The 17792-nt window shown below is 43.5% G+C and overlaps 1 protein-coding gene and 1 pseudogene across 1 annotated transcript; one reads left to right on the top strand and one right to left on the bottom strand.

The window, feature by feature from the left end:
* Positions 1 to 441: 441 nt before the first annotated feature.
* LOC111956132 (protein DENND6B-like) lies at positions 442 to 5340 on the top strand (annotated as a pseudogene).
* A 2539-nt stretch (positions 5341 to 7879) lies between these two features.
* Positions 7880 to 17782, bottom strand: LOC111950881 (GRIP and coiled-coil domain-containing protein 1). The gene is made up of 3 exons (XM_023968803.2): positions 17440 to 17782; positions 11582 to 12753; positions 7880 to 9404 (listed from the first exon to the last, which is right to left on the bottom strand). The coding sequence occupies exons 2-3, from the start codon at positions 12677 to 12679 to the stop codon at positions 8025 to 8027; spliced, it is 2478 nt and encodes an 825-aa protein (XP_023824571.1). The 5' UTR covers positions 12680 to 12753; positions 17440 to 17782; the 3' UTR covers positions 7880 to 8024.
* Positions 17783 to 17792: the final 10 nt, after the last annotated feature.

The raw sequence follows: 17792 nt of genomic DNA on the forward strand, positions 1-17792 counted from the left end.
CACGTCCATGTGACATCGCCCTGCTGCGTGCATTGTGGGAGTTGTAGTTTACGCTGGAGCTGAACGCGTTGAGTTTCTTTCAAAATGAATAATCACACCAGTACATTTACCTGATCTATTTATTTGCATTAGTAAACACTTCGAGGAAACATTTTAATCATGTTGATTTCAAAGCAGTCTTTCAATAGCACTTGTTTTTAGCTTTTTTTTCCAACGTACTTTACTGTAGTGTAGCATCCCTAAAATGTGTTGTTGATCCATCCAATCTAGCTAGCGTGCTAATGATGTTAATGTGTACAAAGTCTGGTTTGCTTGCAGAAAGAAACCAACATGATCCACAACCTGGTCCACATCAACCTCTCATGTGTTTCATAATCTGGCCAGCCGGCGCATGTGTGAAATAGTGACATCATGACATATTGGCACTTTTTCCTCTATTCCAGCAGGTGTACCCACACCATGTGAAACTCACTGAGAAGGAGGTATGACATGAATTTACGCTCATACTTTTTGTGATGCACCCCATACATAACAAGCTAGTTGCCTGTCAATGAATATATCATTTTGTAAGACCCTGATTGTGCTTCCTCTACTTTAAACTCTAGAAAACTAGCGTTTGCTACCTGTTCTTCCCTGACTTTTACTCAGGTTAGTGTATTAGATTATGCAATCTGTCATCACAAAATACATTAGTCAGAGGCCTAACCCCAAATCGATCCAGGGCCCTATGCACTTGTGGAGATCTGACATGATTTGATGGTTTTTAGCAATATTGTGAAACTTCCACCTATTCTATCAGAAGTTGGAACTATAACCATATTGCAGGGTTCCCCAACTGGCGGCCCGTGAGCCGAATTCTGTCCACAGGTGATTTTATTTGGCCCCCAAGTTTTCTGAGCAAAAGAAAAATAGTAAAATAAAGTGTTATTGCTGGACACAAAAGACTGAAAAAAACACTAGCAAATCAGCTCCAAGTGATTTTAATTCCAAAGTATTCCCAGGCATAGTAGAGCAAGAGATACATGTGATCGTATACAAATATAAGCAAAGTTTGAAATTATGTTTTATTCAAATATTACATCCGTTTGGGCTTCTTGCAGGTAATTTGCAGTCTACAAATGATTTGTAATTATGTTCCGGCCCTCTGACCAGCTGCTCAAGAAAAGTTCAGCCGAGGCTGAATTTAGTTGATGATCCCTGCCAAATTGCTTGCACCTGTCAAATCCACTCAGATCTCCACAAGTGTATAGGGCGTAGGGTCTAGGGATCAATTTGGGATTGGGTCAAAAATCTATATCAGTCACCTGACCTGTGTGATATTTCCTAGGATGCCTTGGGGCCCGCACTGGACACCCAGTTCAGCTTCGGACTGCGTAGAGGAGAATGCCTACAGCAGAGATGCACCCGTCACACTACTGGTGAGCCCTCTGTCTGGCCCAATCCCAAATCATATTTATGAAGATCTGATTGGATTTGACAGGTGTAAGCAATAGGGTAATAGTTGCCCTCTGATAGGCTAGGTGAAAGTTTCACTATATTGCTTATATCAACCAAGTCCTCTCACATCTCCACAAGTGCAGGGCTTAGTCTTAGGGGTCGATTTGTGATTGGGCGTCTGTCATCGGTCCTTTACTGTGGTCTGACTGAACAACTGGTCCAGGGCAGGGACAGTTTGGTTGCTTACCTTTTTAGGGTTATGGTTGGTTCTTTGGTAGGGACAGCTAATCTGAATATCATGTCAGCCACCACTAAACTTCTGTCATTGCAATAACTTATTATCTAATCTCTCCCCCTTTGCCTTTCTCCCTCAGCGAGAGCTGGCCCATTTCTATGGCTATGTCTACTTCAGACAAGTCGAGGACGCCGCCGTCAAGAGGCTACTTTCAGAGGGTGAGAAGCTTATGTTCCAGATCTGATTAGTAATCAGAACCACAATGTATTCACATTTGGTTTTCTCTTTCATTCTCTCTCCTGCCTTTCTCTTTCACTCTCTCGCTAGTCTCTTGTACTGGTGTCCAGACTACCGTATGCCCTCTTTCAGTCCCCGCTGCAGATCATAGCTCCAGAGTATTTTGAGAAGTTGGAACCTTGCCTTGAAGCAGGTGGGGAGATATATAACTTCTTGTCTTATTTCTAATTCATCTCCCATTATAGTTAACTAGGGCACTAAGGTACAGTCTGGACTCTACTTCCCTAACTTTCTCTTTCTTTACTCTCCCACCATGCAGTGTGCAACGAGATTGATCAATGGCAATCTCCGGTGCCAGGGCTGACACTCAATCTGCCTGTGATGGGCGTGGTCATGCAGGTCAGGATCCCATCCAAAAATGACAAACCAGGGGGGAGCCCGGTGAAACAAGCACAAAAGGAGGTTGGTATAGCTTTTTATGTAATGGGCCACGTGCCCATGGAAATACGATATATCCATGATGTTAGTAAAGTTGATGCTAGTTGATGGGTATCGCTAGAGCACTTCATCTAAAAACATCTAAAAAGTATGTTTCTGTTATAACCAGCATCTTCTACCAGCCCCTATGATGCTACCGACCATACATGAGCTTGACCTCTTCAAGTAAGTGAAAATCTAAACATATACTGTAAATAGTTATGTATCTGTTTGTGTAAATTACATGGCTTGAATTTAGCTGTATTCTCAGTTTAATTTGAGGATACATTGTATTTGTGAAAGCAGCATCGTATATGAACTGACCTTTGCACTCTGACCTGTCCAGGTGTTTCCAGTCCTTCCTGATCCACCTGCAGATGCTCTGGGAGCTCTTGCTGCTCGGGGAGCCCGTGGTCATCATGGCACCCTTTCCCACTGTTTCCTCGGAAACAGTGCTGGCCCTAGGGAGGTAAACAGAAAATGCATGAAATATGACATTTAGTGTCACGTGTATGTACCGTAACTCGGTGAGTTTGTAAAATGAAATTTGTCTTTCTCCCATCCTACAGCTCGATTGCTCCACTGCTGTATTGCTGTGATTACAGGCCCTACTTCACCATACACAACACTGAGTTTAAGGAGTATAGCACTACGACACAGGCACCGTGAGTAGGGCTTACTCTAGACACTGTTTATACTCTGTCATACCCGAGGGGCAACTCAACTCACCCTGCTCCCTTTCTCTCTCCTCTCCAGTCCCAATGTGATTCTGGGGGTCACTAATCCCTTCTTCATAAAGACCTTTCAGTCCTGGCCCCACATTATACACCTTGGAGAACTCAAGATGTCAGGTGATCTGCCTAAGCAGGTGAAGGTGAAGAAACTAGCCAAGCTGAAAACACTGGACACTAAGTCAGGTAAAACATCTGGAGTTATGGAACCAACATGGTTTGAGAGAGTGAGTTGGTGTGTAAAAACATGTTCTCCCAAACTGTAGGTATCTACACAGCACATAAAACGTTCCTTCAAAAAGACAAGTCTCTCATCAAAAGACTCCTAAAAGGGATTCTGAGGTGCAGAGTGCCATCTTGAGGAGACATCTGTTAGAACTCACCCAGAGCTTCATCATCCCACTGGTGAGGGGACTGCCTTCCCTTCCACCCATACATTCCACCCCTATATAGACTGTCTGTCCTGCTGCATGCTGTGTGTCTCACCTGTCTTTGTCTCCCCCAGGAACGCTACCTTGCCAGCCTGATGCCTCTGCTAGAGGTCTGTGACTCCTTGGAAGGTGGGTGACATTGATAGCAACCCTGTTTCTATGGTATGTTGATACTATGTTTGAATATGGTAATAAGTGTGTGTGTGTGTTTCAGACCCCTCAGATCTGTCCCTTCAGTCAGGAGTTCATGGGGACTCTGGAGCACGCTGGACCTCGGCTCACCTCTGTGCTCAAAGGGGATTGGGTGGGCCTGTACAGGTGAGTCTGTCCACCTGCCACCTCATCTGTCATTTCTAACTATTGTATCTAGTTGTGGCACATGTTTTTCTAAACAAATCATCCATAATGCATTGCACGTCGATGTATGGCCTAGTAGGAAATTCTTCAGGTCCCCCAACTTCGATGGCTGGTATCACCTGTGACATAGGGAGACAACCCAGAAACTAGAATGTCTCCACCTAGAGGTTGTCTGTGATGCTGTGAGTTGATCCTCACAGCCTTGTTCACTCACACCTAAAGACATTAGTTTAACTCGACTTACAGAGCATCAAGTGACCAATTAACTCAAGCACACGACTCCACTGACTTTACTTCAGTTAGCAGTCCTTTCCCTACCCATAAGAGTTGGTTCGTTTGAATGTTTTGTTAATGATCTACTCACCCAGGACCTGCTGGGTTGGACCAAAGGCAAGTCAGAGGTGGAGATCGTGGACCTGGTTCTGAAGCTGAGAGAAACTGGTCAGTAAAACCCATCAATATGTCCATTACTTACCTCAACCATTAGTAACATGCTATATTTAGTGTAAGAAATTAATTCTGTGCCACAAACCATTGCGTACTATAGTCTCTGTCTATTCCCCAATCCAGATGAAGGCTGGCAAGCAGCAGCTGCCAGTGAAGGAAGGGGCGCTGGAGAATCTAGAGGGATACCTCCAGACTATCATCAACTCTCTCCAGAGGACCTGCGGACTGTATTACACAGATATTGATGCTAACACTGACACGCTGCTGAATAGATACAGAAACTGACACTGAAGTGTTTTTGTTTTTAGTCTCTTTAAAAACAACCTGAAACTAAAAGTATTGCCATCAGCCAAACCACTACCCCCTCTGAGTAATATAATGACGATGTATAATGTAGCAAACTAGAAGTTTAGGTAATATAAGAAACATAGCTATGGTTCATCATGACAATAACATTAGGTCAAGGGGAATAGAGAGTAGTTGAAATGTAGACTTTATGAGATTATGCCTTCACTAAGTATCCTGATTGGGATTGAAGCATATACCTGTGGAGAGGGACAGGTTTGAGTATAGCCTTTTGCTCTATTCCAGCTATTCAGATGTAACATGCATAGTTGTTAGCGTAAAATATAACTATATGCACCTTCTAATTTTTTGTGGTTGTTGATGAGTTTAAAACTCCTGTCATTAAACCCATAAAAGGAGTGAATTACATTTAAGTGACATACATTTTGAGGCTTTCATCAATCTCAGTATTTTCTTTTGATCAAGCACAAACAAATCACACTACATTGAAACACCTCTAAATATCCAGGTTACAAAATCTTAGATTTCAGTTTAGGGTTATATGTACAAAAGTATGTGGACACCCCTTCAAATTAGTGGATTCGGCTACACCCGTTGCTGACACGTTTTTTTTAAATCGCGCAAACAGCAATGCAATGTCCATAGACAAACATTGGTAGTAAACTGGCCAGTACTGAAGAACTCAGTGACTTTCAACGTGGCCCCATCATAGGATGCCACCTTTCCAACAAGTAAGTTGGAACAACCGCTCAGCCGCGAAGTAGTAGGCCCCACAAGCTCACAGAGCGGGACCCCCGAGTGCTCAAGCGCGTAGAAATCGTCTGTCCTCCGTTGCAACACTCACTACCGAGTTCCAAACTGCCTCTGGAAGCAACGTCAGCACAATAACTGTTAATCAGGAGCTTCATGAATTGGTCTTCCATGGCCGAGCAGCCGCACACAAGCCAATGATCACCATGCACAATGCCAAGCGTCGGCTGGAGTGGTGTAAAGCTCGCCGCCATTGGATTGGAGTGATGAATCACGCTTCACCATCTGGCAGTCTGACGGATGAATCTGGTTTTGGCGGATGCCAGGAGAACCCTACCAATGCAGTGCCAACTGTAAAGTTTGGTGGAGGAGGGATAATGGTCTGGGGCTGTTTTTCATGGTTTCATGGCTAGGCCCCTTAGTTACAGTGAAGGGAAATCTTAACGCTTACGGCATACAATGACATTCTAGACAATTCTGTGCTTCCAACTTTGTAGCAACAGTTTGAGGAAGGCCCTTTCCTGTTTCGGAATGACAATGTCCCCGTGCACAAAGCGAGGTCCATACAGAAATGGTTTGTCGGGATCGGTGTGGAATAACTTAACTGTCCTGCACAGAGCCCTGACCTCACTAATGCTCTTGTGGCTGAATGGAAGCAAGTCCCTACAGCAATTTTCATCCATCAGCTAACATCTTTCCTAAACTACAACCACTTATTACATTGCAGGTTACCAGTGAATGTTAAATGAATGCAGCTGATCAGGGCTTCTACCTCACTCACTGCACTCCCTTTTGTCTGTCTACTAGGCCTGTGTTTACATATGCAGTCAAATTATGATTGTTTTCCTAATTGGTCTTTTGTCCAATCAGATCAGATGTGAAAAGATCTGTGATTGGTCAAAAGACCAATTAGTGGGAAAAAATATCATAAATGGGCTGCCTGCGTAAACACAGCCCTATTGTTTCTTAAATAGGTACAGTATATGTGGTACTTAAATACTTTTTCTTAAGTTTGTTTTGTGAAGTACTGTAATGGCATTTGGTCACCAGGGAAGCAGTAAACTGCAGTTTTCAGATAAGAGTATTGATAATACTGATACTATTTGGATCCTGGTGTTTACTTATTTATAATAACCTATAGTAATATTTTTTTATTTAATTTTTTTTTGTTTCTGATGCAAATATACTGTTAGCGTTACTAGTAAAATTTGGAAACAACTGTGCTGAATGACAACTCAAAGTCTGTGATACATCCATGAACCCACACGTTTACAGAATCGCTGAGAAAAATTGTTTAATTTTCATGTTGAGGGAATCAAAAATATGCATTTCAACAATAAGCATTGTATTATCCACACAAAACTGTATACTAGAAAATACTGTAATTACCAACCAAAGTATTCAGCTTTTTAGCCCTCAGATTATCATACAATTATGTACAACACATACAGGAGATCTAGCATTAAAGGGACACTTTGAGATGTTGACAATGAAGCCCTTTATCTACTTCCCCAGAGTCAGATGAACTCATGGATACCATTTTTATGACTTTATGAAGTTAGTTTAGCGAGCCAATGCTAACTAGTGTTAGCACAATGACTGAAAGTCTAAGGTATCTACTAGCATAATAGCAGTTACCATAGACTTCCAGTCATTGTGCGAACACTAGTTAGCAATTGCGCTAACGTTAGTTAGCAACTTCCTTCAAACTGCAGACAGAGACATAAAAATGGATTCCATGAGTTCTGGGAAGTCAATAAAGGGGCCTCATTGCCAAAATCCTGAAGAATCCCTTTAAAGCTACTGATGCACTCAGTATTAAAAGGAAAGATTTACCCATTTAGAATCTTCTATCGTATTTGTGCATCTCTGAGCAATGTTCTATCGATTCCCGGGGTCATTTCATGTTTTCATGTGTATCGGAGTGATTCGCCCTTCAAGCAGACATATGAAGAGTTTTGCATAATTTTTTCCACTAATTGGCTTTATTTCAATATGACGCAAAACTCATGTATTTCTGCCTGCTTGAACAGGGAATCTTTCCTTTAACATAATTATGGCTGTGTTTATACATACAGCCCAATTATTAGACTGAGGTTTGTTATCTAAAAGTTAACAGATTCTGTCCTTGTCCCTGTGTAAGAACGGTCAATATTTGGTTACCTTCTTTTGACAGAAACACAGATGTGAGCCTCATGCTATGATTCTATCTTATCAAAGAATCAAAACAACCAAACATGCAGCTTCACATAGTGGCAAATACAAACCCACACTTCAATATCCACTCATTAGATTGCAAAATCCAATGTTTTGTGTGATTTTTTTTCACACATAAAGCAATCATTTTGAATAAAGTCTTGAGGAAAATGAAATGGCAATCAACATTTGAGCTTTGACACTGTTGATTACATTTTATTTTCCTCAAGACTTTATTCAAAATGATTGCGTTATGTGTGACACCACACCGGAATCCTGGGAAAACAACACACCAAAATAAATAGCCTTTATTCAGGAAAACTAAACAACACACACTTGTTGACTGTCGGGGGATTGTTTCAAATGAGTTCTCATTATTTGCAGAGTGAGGAGCTGAACTCTTCTCCTCCATCATCATCATTACCTCATCCCTGCCATCCACCACGCCTGGTTCTGGTGCTGTTTGACCACCGCCTGCTTCTCCTGAGGGCTGAAGTGCAGGATGGTTAGTATGGCTGTGAGGGTCTGCTGACGCCCCCTGGTGTCCTGAAGGGTGAGGAACTTGTAGATTACGTTCTTGAGGTACTCCAGGTTTGCCCCCTCCCTGCCCTGGTCCCTGTGTCGTTTGTCCAGCTGGCCGCGGAGTTCAGCCACCTCCTCGTCGTAGCGCTCCCCGTTGGCGATCAGTCTCCCCTGCAGCTGGTGCACGTCCTCCTCYAGCCGRTGYTTCTGCCGCCGCAGYGAGCCGATCTCCACCTCCTTTCTYGCCAGCTGCTCRRCGTACAGGAGGAGCGTGGGCTCGTTGGGCCCTGCCAGCCGCAACGCATGGGTGATGATGTCACTCTCCTCCTGCGCCAAGTCATCCATGTTGTTGGCGTTGTTGCTGTTGTTGCTGCCGCCGTCCGCGGTCGCTCTGAAGTCCGCCCCCGTTTCTCCTTCATCGCTGTGGTGGCTTCTGTAACCAGCGAGACTGTAGCCGATAGACTTCAGCTTCTCCAACTCCTGGTCCTTCTCTTGCAGCAGGGCCATGGTGCGGTCCCTCTGCCGGTGCAGTTCCCCCTCGAGCCTGAGGAGGCTCTCTCTGTATTGGGCCTCAGCCCGGTCAAGCTCCTGTTTATGACCCTGCTGCAGCATCACTTTCCCCTGCTGACACTCCTCCAGCTCCCGGCGSTGYTTGGCCTCYGCCTCGTCGYCATGGATACGCAGGTTGATGTACTTCTCCTTGAGCTCAGCCAGCTGGTCACGGGCCTCCTCCAGCTCTTTGRCMAGGCTRCAGTCTTTAGCGTTCTTGTTYTTCAGCACCACCTGCGCCCGCACCTTGTAGCGCTCAAACTCCTCCTTCAGCTGCCGCAGTTCCTGCTGGTAGTACAGCGCAGAGGCCTTCTCCCCGTCTGATGACTCCCCCCCACTGCCCATCCCCTGACCCAGCCGCCCCTCCATCTCAGCCAGCTTCTCTATCTCCATGGTCTGCTCTGGGTGGTTCCTCTGTGTGGCTAGCAGAAGAAGTCTCTTCACCTTCTCCAGGCGCTCCTTCAGCACGTTCACGTCCAGGTTGACCTCGTCCATGCTGAGGTCCAGGGGGGAACCACGGGTGGAAGCGGCGATGGCCAGGGTCTTGTTCTCCGTGTCCAGCTGCAGGATGCGCTCTCTCAGCCAGTGGACGTTCTGCTGGTCCCTCTGCCGGGCCTTCTCGCAGGCCCCAAGCAGCTCAGACAGCTCAGACACTCGCAACTCCAGGCTGGCCACACGGCCCTCCTCCAGCTGGGATTGCCCCTGCAGACGCTCCTCTGCCTGCGACAGCTGCAGATAGAGAGGGGACAGGCAAATGACAGCCATGAGACACAAATAGACAATGGAAGTCAACAGTACATTTGTGTTCTTTCTTCCTCTCCCTGAACCTTATGTCCTTATAATGCCATGTTATGCTCTGCCATGGCATTTATGTTATATCAAGCTGTTTCTAATACAAGAGGTCAAGGGTTGTTGAATATAGTGTTAAAATTCAAGTCATCAAATATTTTATATATGTTTGTCATTCACCTTAATACGGGATACATTTGTAAAATCAGTGCAGGGTAAATCCATTTGAACTCAATCACTTTCTGACAGCACCCCTTTTGATTTGAACGAAACCCTCCATACATATTTACCCATTATAGAAGCGCTCAGAAAGTGACGTTTTGAAACTGAATGCCAAAACATTCAAGAGATGAAGGTGCGCAAAGTTGACCTATTTTTGCATACCCCACCATACCATGAGACATCCATGTTTTCATCACTGGAAAATATAAACTGTGGAGATTGGTATCATTTAAAAGCTTAAAATCAGGGTTGTCAAACTATTTTATAATTTCTTGAAAAAAAAAGGTTTCCTTAATTAAATTTTTTACTTGAAACATCAATTATATAAATACGCATAAACTCAGATTATTTGCATACGCTGTATCTTAGACCCTATTTTACATAATCTAAGGTTTTTGTGTTGTTACCGCCATCGGTTGAGACAACATGCTCTTTAATACAGGGTGGGTGTCAAGTTTTCGCTGATAAATGTACTAAAATGGGAATACAATTGAAACGTCAACTTTCAAATGGTACCCCAAAGATGGTTGGAGCTCCACACATCTGGACAGGTGTACATCTTTGTGGTAGTAATTAGAAGTTCAATTTAAATGGTGTACCAGCTAAATTGCAGTGGTCTGAAGGGATAGGTCCGTTCTATGAATTACATTTCTATGATTGAAATGACACCCACCATGTATTCAAAAACACCTCAGCTGATGTAAAGTACGGTCTAAGCTACAACATGTGCAAATATAAAAAATCGAAAAAATCAGAGTTCACGTTTTTAGATAATTGACGTTGAAGGTTAAAAAAGTCCATTTTTATTTTAAAACTATTTTTTTAGAGAAATTATGAAAGTTTGACAACCCTGTTTGGAAGATTTTTAATTATATCAAACTGAATATTTTACAGTGATGAAGACATGGATGTCTAATGGTATGGTAGGGTATGGGTATTTCCATCTTTAAATGGACACGAGCGCCAACATGTGAAGTGCCGTCTTTTGGATGGGACGTGAAAACGAGTGTCCTGACTCTCTATGGTCACTAAAGACTGAACTCTACTGTGATGTCCAAACTTGTGAAACATAAGACTTCTATGATTGGTTCAGATTTGGTCTGGTAAAGACCAACCAAATGTGGTATTGTTTGGGAGCAGAGCTCATTATAATATTAGCCAATGTGTAGAATAATACCCGAATGTGCGAAAGAAAGATATTGCATATGTCTACCTTTGTGCACCTATTCAGGATATATCACCATGAAGAGAATGGAATTCATATCCATAATTATGCATTTCTGGATAGCACAGATCAGGGACCTATGATGTAATTCCGTTACCGGGTGTAAATCTACTTGACCTACTGTAGTTCAATAACCAACATTTATTTTTTTTCACTCAAGGTGTCATGTCATAGCTGACAACCAATTCTTTCTGCAGACATCTTTGAATCTTAATTCAGAGAAGATATTTAACAGAGTGTTTGGAAAACGTGGTTGGATAAAAAACGGATGGGAGATTTTACTGTAATTCTGTTACAAAACTTTGCATCTTGCACAGTTCTTCCAGTAAATGTGTTTTTGTGAAACGCTGTGTAAATTGTTCAAATTAGTCCTCGTGCATAGAGTTGTATGGTATGTTAAACTTTGAAATCAATGGTTTTGTTTGGCATACATTTTCAAGTGAAAAATCGTAGTCAAAGTGTAATTCCGTTACCATGGAATTGCTTGTAAGAAAAATGGGTCAACTGAGTACCTTTATCTCCTGAATGTTTTGGCATTCAGTTCCAAAAAGTCACTTTCTGACCACCTCTCCATGAGTAAACATGCATGGAAAGTGTTCTTTAAATGCTGTTAAATTGTGATTGAATTCAAATGGATTTACCCTGCAGTCCTTCCTAAGCATTACCATACCTTTCTGATCTCATGCTGCATCTGCTGCTGAAAGTGGTTCTTGAGTGCCGTCAGCTCCCGCTGCAGCTCCTCCACCCGTGGGTCTGGCTTGTTCCTCTCTGCCTCCGCAGTTTGAAGGCTCCTCCTCATCTCCTCCCTCTGCTGGGTCACCTCCTTTAGCCGGGCCTCATAATCGTGCCCCCGATCTGCGGCCTGTGTGACCTCCAGCAGGACCTCCCTAGTGTCCTCCAGCCGAAGCTCGGCATCCTGCCTTTGGCTTCTCTCCTCCTGCAGCAATTTCTGGAGCTCTCTGAGCATGAGGGCGTGGTTCCCCTGCTCCTGCTCTCTCTCATGCTGCTGGGTGATAACCCGAGCCTTGCTCTCCGCCAGCTGCTCATGCAGGGCATGGATCTCTGCTTCATGCTGCCTCCTGGCCTCCTCCAGCCTCCCCTGGAGCGCATCCATGTCCTGCTTGATCTTCCGCTTGTCGGCCTGGAAGTTGGCCTCCATCCTGGACTTTTCCTGCGTGACCGTGGCCAGGGAGCTGGTCAGGGTGGTCAGTTGGGTCTTCAGCTGGAGGACCCTCCGGTCAGTCTCCATAGAAGAGGTGGGTGGGGGTGTTAGGTGCTGCTGAACCTCAGACCCTCCACTACTGTTGGAGCTGATACCGCTCTCTGACCCACTAGCCTCCTCAGACCTCTGGGACACTGAGGGGCCACCAGGCCCGGTCGCCCCCATCTCTCCTGGGCTACTACCCTGCTCCTCTTCAGCCTGGTCGCCCTTGGTGCTCCCACTGGTAGCAGTGTCGGCGGAGGCTGCTGTGTCCAGACTGTCCTCGCTGTGCATGGAGCAGTGATCATCTGGGAAGTCATAGGTCATATGGCTGCCACTGGCAGAGCCGTCATCTCCACGCTGGCTGAGGTCGACCTCCTGGGAGACGGTCAGTACCTTCAGACTAGCCTCCAGAGCCTCCTTCTCCTTCAGCAGGCTCTTGTAGGCCCTGACCACATCCTTGAAGCGTGTTTGATACTGGACCAACTGCTCTCTCTGAGTCTCTATGGCGTCCACAAGCTCCTTCTTGCTGGGGCCACCCCCAAAGCTCATCCCAAACTTCTCCATGGCTCAGTAGGTTTTTGGTTTTATTTTCAGTTGCTTGACTTTCAGCTGAGATCCATGATTGCTGGCTCAAAACTCTGCATGGGATATAGTAAGAATAACCATTGTTAGACAGCATGATAAAACATAAAATAGTAGCAAGCTAACGTCAGTGCCAAAGATACTGTTGGGTTCGACATTTTGAACATTGAGATATTAAATAAATGATAGATAGAATCAAAGGAGAAAGTTAAGGGTTCTCTGTAGAAGGACAGATAGCTGTGGAATGTGTTGTAATGTGCTGGGGGACGGGAGCAGAGCACCGTGTTGATACAGGAAAGACAGATGGACATCTGTGGATTAGATGGAGGGGTTGAGGTCAGGAGGTGAGGACAGGTCACCTGAAGGGAGTAATAAGGGTTTGGGATCTTGTTACTCTTTTCCTGTTAAACCATAAACTAAGGATTGGAGAGAGGGAGTGTCTTACGTAGGAGGTATATAACTGTGATGTGAGAAATGTTTTGCTGTATGATTACAGCTGTACTGAACCTTTGGGAAGAATTAAACTTGGTTGAAGCTTCTCTAATGTCCGTGAGTTATTTACTCTGAAAAATAAGAACCTAACAATACATTGCCTTCAGAAAGTATTCATACCCCTTGACTTATTCCACATTTTGTTGTGTTACAGCCCGAATTTAAAATAGATAAAATAGTTTTTTTTCTCACCCATCTACACACAATACCCCATAATGACAAAGTGAAAACATGTTTTTAGAAATTTTTGCAAATCTATTGAAAATAAAAGTATTCACACCACTGAATCAATACTTAGGAGAAACACCTTTGGTGGCGATTACATCTTTAAGATGTCTTGGGTATGTCTATCAACTTTGCACATCTGGATTTGGGGGATTTTCTCCCATTCTTCCTTGCAGATTTTCTCAAACTCTGTTAAGTTCATTTGGGAGCGGTGCTGAACAGCAATCTTCAAGTTTTTCCACATATTTTCAATGGGATTCAAGTCTGGGCCACTCAAGGACTTTCACATTCTTGTTCTGAAGCCATTCCAGCATTGCTTTGGCTGTACACTACCAGTCAAAAGTTTTTGAACACCTACTCATAAAAGTGTTTTTCTTTATTTTGACTATTTTCTACATTGTAGAATAATAGTGAAGACATCAAACTATGAAATAACACATATGGAATCATGTAGTAACCAAAAAAGTGTTAAACAAATCAAAATATATTTTATATTTGAGATTCTTCAAATAGCCACCCTTTGCCTTGATGACAGCTTTGCACACTCTTGGCAATCTCTCAACCAGCTTCACCTGGAATGCTTTTCCAACAGTCTTGAAGGACTTCCCACATATGCTGAGCACTTGTTGGCTGCTTTTCCTTCACTCTGCGATCCGACTCATCCCAAACCATCTCAATTTGGTTGAGGTCGGGGGATTGTGGAGGCCAGGTCATCTGATACAGCACTCCATCACTCTCCTTTTTGGTAAAATAGCCCTTACACAGCCTGGAGGTGTGTTGGGTCATTGTCCTGTTGAAAAACAAAATGATAGTACCACTAAGCGCAAACAAGATGGGATGGCGTATCGCTGCAGAATGCTGTGGTAGCCATGCTGGTTAAGTGTGCCTTGAATTCTAAATAAATCACTGACAGTGTCACCAGCAAAGCACCCTCACACCTCCTCCATGCTTCATGGTGGGAACCACACATGCAGAGATTATTCGTTCACCTTCTCTGCGTCTCACAAAGACACAGCGGTTGGAACCAAAAATCTCACATTTGGACTCATCAGAGCAAAGGACAGATATCCACCGGTCTAATGTCAATTACTTGTGTTTCTTGGCCCAACCAAGTCTCTTCTTATTATTATTGGTGTCCTTTAGTAGTGGTTTCTTTGCAGCAATTCAACCACAAAGGCCTGATTCATATAGTCTCTACTGAACAGTTGATGTTGAGATGTGTCTACTTGGGGTCATTGTCCTGTTGGAACGTAAATCTTCTCCCCTAGTCTAATATCATTTGCACTCTGAAGCAGGTTCTCTTCAAGGATTTGTCTGTATTTGGCTCCATTCATTGGTCCCTCTATCCTTATAAATCTCCCAGTCCCTGCTGCTGAAAAGCATCTCCATAGCATGATGCTGCCACCACCATGCTTTACGGTAGGGATGGTGTTAGATGGGTGATGAGCTGTGACTGGTTTTCTCCAGACATAGCGCTTTGCATTCAGGCCAAAGAGTTCACTTTGTGTCTCATCAGACCAGAGAATCTTTTGCATTATGATCTCAGAGTCTTTCACGTAGCTTTTTGCAAACTACATGCATTCTGTCATGTGCCTTTTTCTCAGGAGTGGCTTCCATCTGGCCACTCTTTAATAAAGCCCAATTGGTGAAGTGCTGTAGAGACTTGTCCTTCTGGCAGGTTCTCACATCTCAGCCAAGGAACTCCATTGTTCTGTCAGAGTGGTCATTGGATTCTTGGTCACCTCCCAGATCATGTTATTTTTTGCCTGGAAACTTTCAACACTCTAGAAATTGTTTTATACCCTTCCCCAGATAGTACCAGTCAAAGGTTTGGACACACCTACTCATGAGAGCCAGTTTCATCATAGCGCTTGATGTTTTTTTTGCAACTGCACTTGAAGAAACATTCAAAGTTCTTGACATTTTCCGTATTGAATGACCTTCATACCTTAAAGTAATGATGGACTGTCATTTCTCTTTGCTTATTGAGCTGTTCTTGCCATAATATGGACTTGGTCTTTTACCAAACAGGGCTATCTTCTGTATACCAACCCTCTTCTGTATACCAACCCTTGTCACAACACAGTTGATAGGCTCAAACGCATTAAAGAGGAAAGAAATTCCATAAATTAACTTTGAACAAGGTATACCTTTTAATTGAAATGCATTCCAGGTGACTACCTCATGAAGCTGGTTGAGAGAATGCCAAGAGTGTGCAAAGTTGTCATCAAGGCAAATGGTGGCTACTTTGAACAATCTCAAATATAAAATATATGTTGATTTGTTTAACACTTATTTGATAACTACAGAATACCATATGTGTTATTTCATAGTTTTGATGTCTTCACTATTATTCTACAATGTAGAAAATAGTCAAATAAATAAAAACCCTGAACTGAGTAGGTGTGTCCAAACTTTTGACTGGTACTGTATGCCTCATGACAATTCTACCTCAGAGATCTACGGACAGTTCGTTGGACTCCATGGTATAGTTTCTGCTCTGACATGCAATGTCAACTGTGGGGCCTTATATAGACAGCTGTGTTTCTTTCTAAATCATATCCAAACAATTGAATTAGCCACAGATGATCAAAGGAATTTGGATGCAATTTGTGGCCAGGCATGACTCCAACACCATCATTAAGTTTGCCGATGACACAACAGTGGTAGGCCTGATCACCGACAATGATGAGACAGCCTATAGGGAGGAGGTCAGAGACCTGACCGTGTGGCGCAAGGACAACAACCTCTCCCTCAACGTGATCAAGACAGATTATTGTGGACTACAGAAAAAGGAGGACAGGTTGAGAGTTTCAAGTTCCTTGGCGTCCACATCACCAACAAACTAACATGGTCCAAGCACACCAAGACAGTTGTGAAAAGGGCACAACAAAACCTATGGCATGGGTCCTCAGATCCTCAAAAGGTTTTACAGCTGCACCATCGAGAGCATACTGACGGGTTGCATCACTGCCTGGTATGGCAACTGCTCGGCCTCCGACCGCAAGGCACTACAGAGGGTAGTGCGCACGGCCCAGTACATCACCGGGGCCAAGCTTCCTGCCATCCAGGCCCTCTATACCAGGCGGTGGCAGAGGAAGGCCCTAAATATTGTCAAAGACTCCAGCCACCCTAGTCATAGACTGTTCTCTCTGCTACCGCACGGCAAGCGGTACCGGAGCGCCAAGTCTAGGTCCAAGAGGCTTCTACCCTCAAGCCATAAGACTCCAAAACATCTAATCAAATGGCTACCCAGACTCTTTCCATTACCCCCCCCTCCCCCCCCCCTCTTCTACGCTGCTGCTACTCTCTGTTATTATCTATGCATAGTCACTTTAATAACTCTACCTACATGTACACATTACCTCCCCACCGGTACCCCCGCACATTGACTCTGTACCAATACCCCCTGTATATCGCCTCGCTATTGTTATTTTACTGCTCCTCTTTAATTGTTACTTTTATCTCTTACTTTTTTGGGGGTATGCTCTTAACTGCATTGTTGGCTAAGGGCTTGTAAGTAAGCATTTCACTGTTGTATTCGGCGCATGTGACAAATAAAATGATTTGAAATTATATGTACCAAAAACATGTTTTCACTTTGTCACTATGGGGTATTGTGTGTAGATGGGTGATAATATTTAATCCATTTTGAATTCAGGCTGTAACAACTAATGTCTAATAAGTCAAGGGGTATGAAAACTTTCTGAAGCACTATACCGTTCTGTGTTAATACTGTCTCTAACTGTTAGCTGTCGAATAATACATTATTATTATTTGCAACTAGTCTGCCCATAAGCACGTCTGTCCATGTCGKTTGAAATCTGTCTTGTAAAGTAAACAGACTAGCTTGTTAGTTAGTTGTCATGCTAAATTACACAACCATCTGGAATGGTTTTCACGAAAGACCTCGCTCTCTTCGACAGCACACCACTTTCAACAAACAGTTCGATACACTGATGTATAATCAAATGTACAATAATATAATCAGAATGTGCTATATCATAACTTTAAAGTAAACTCACATTCGGAATACGACGTGTCAATAAACGATTGTTTTCCAAGCTACTTCCTGTTCTTCACAGTAGGAAAGAATGTACCAGAAGCAGTCTGTAAAAGCGGCCATCTTGCGAAGGTCGAAATAATCCGTTATCTGTCAAACACAGAAGATTCTCTGTATTCAACATTCTCAATAAACTACTTCTGAGCACATGTTGATACTATACACTGTATGCATTGTGCAATGAAAAGCTCAATAAACGACTTCTGTGCAAATTTTGATACTATACACTGTATGCATTGTACAATGAAAAACTCAATAAACGATAGCGACATGGTGCAAAATGAAGGAGAGAGAAAAAAAATGACTGAAGACTCT

The sequence above is a fragment of the Salvelinus sp. IW2-2015 genome, linkage group LG3 (assembly GCF_002910315.2).
Source record: "Salvelinus sp. IW2-2015 linkage group LG3, ASM291031v2, whole genome shotgun sequence".
NCBI lineage: Eukaryota > Metazoa > Chordata > Actinopteri > Salmoniformes > Salmonidae > Salvelinus > Salvelinus sp. IW2-2015.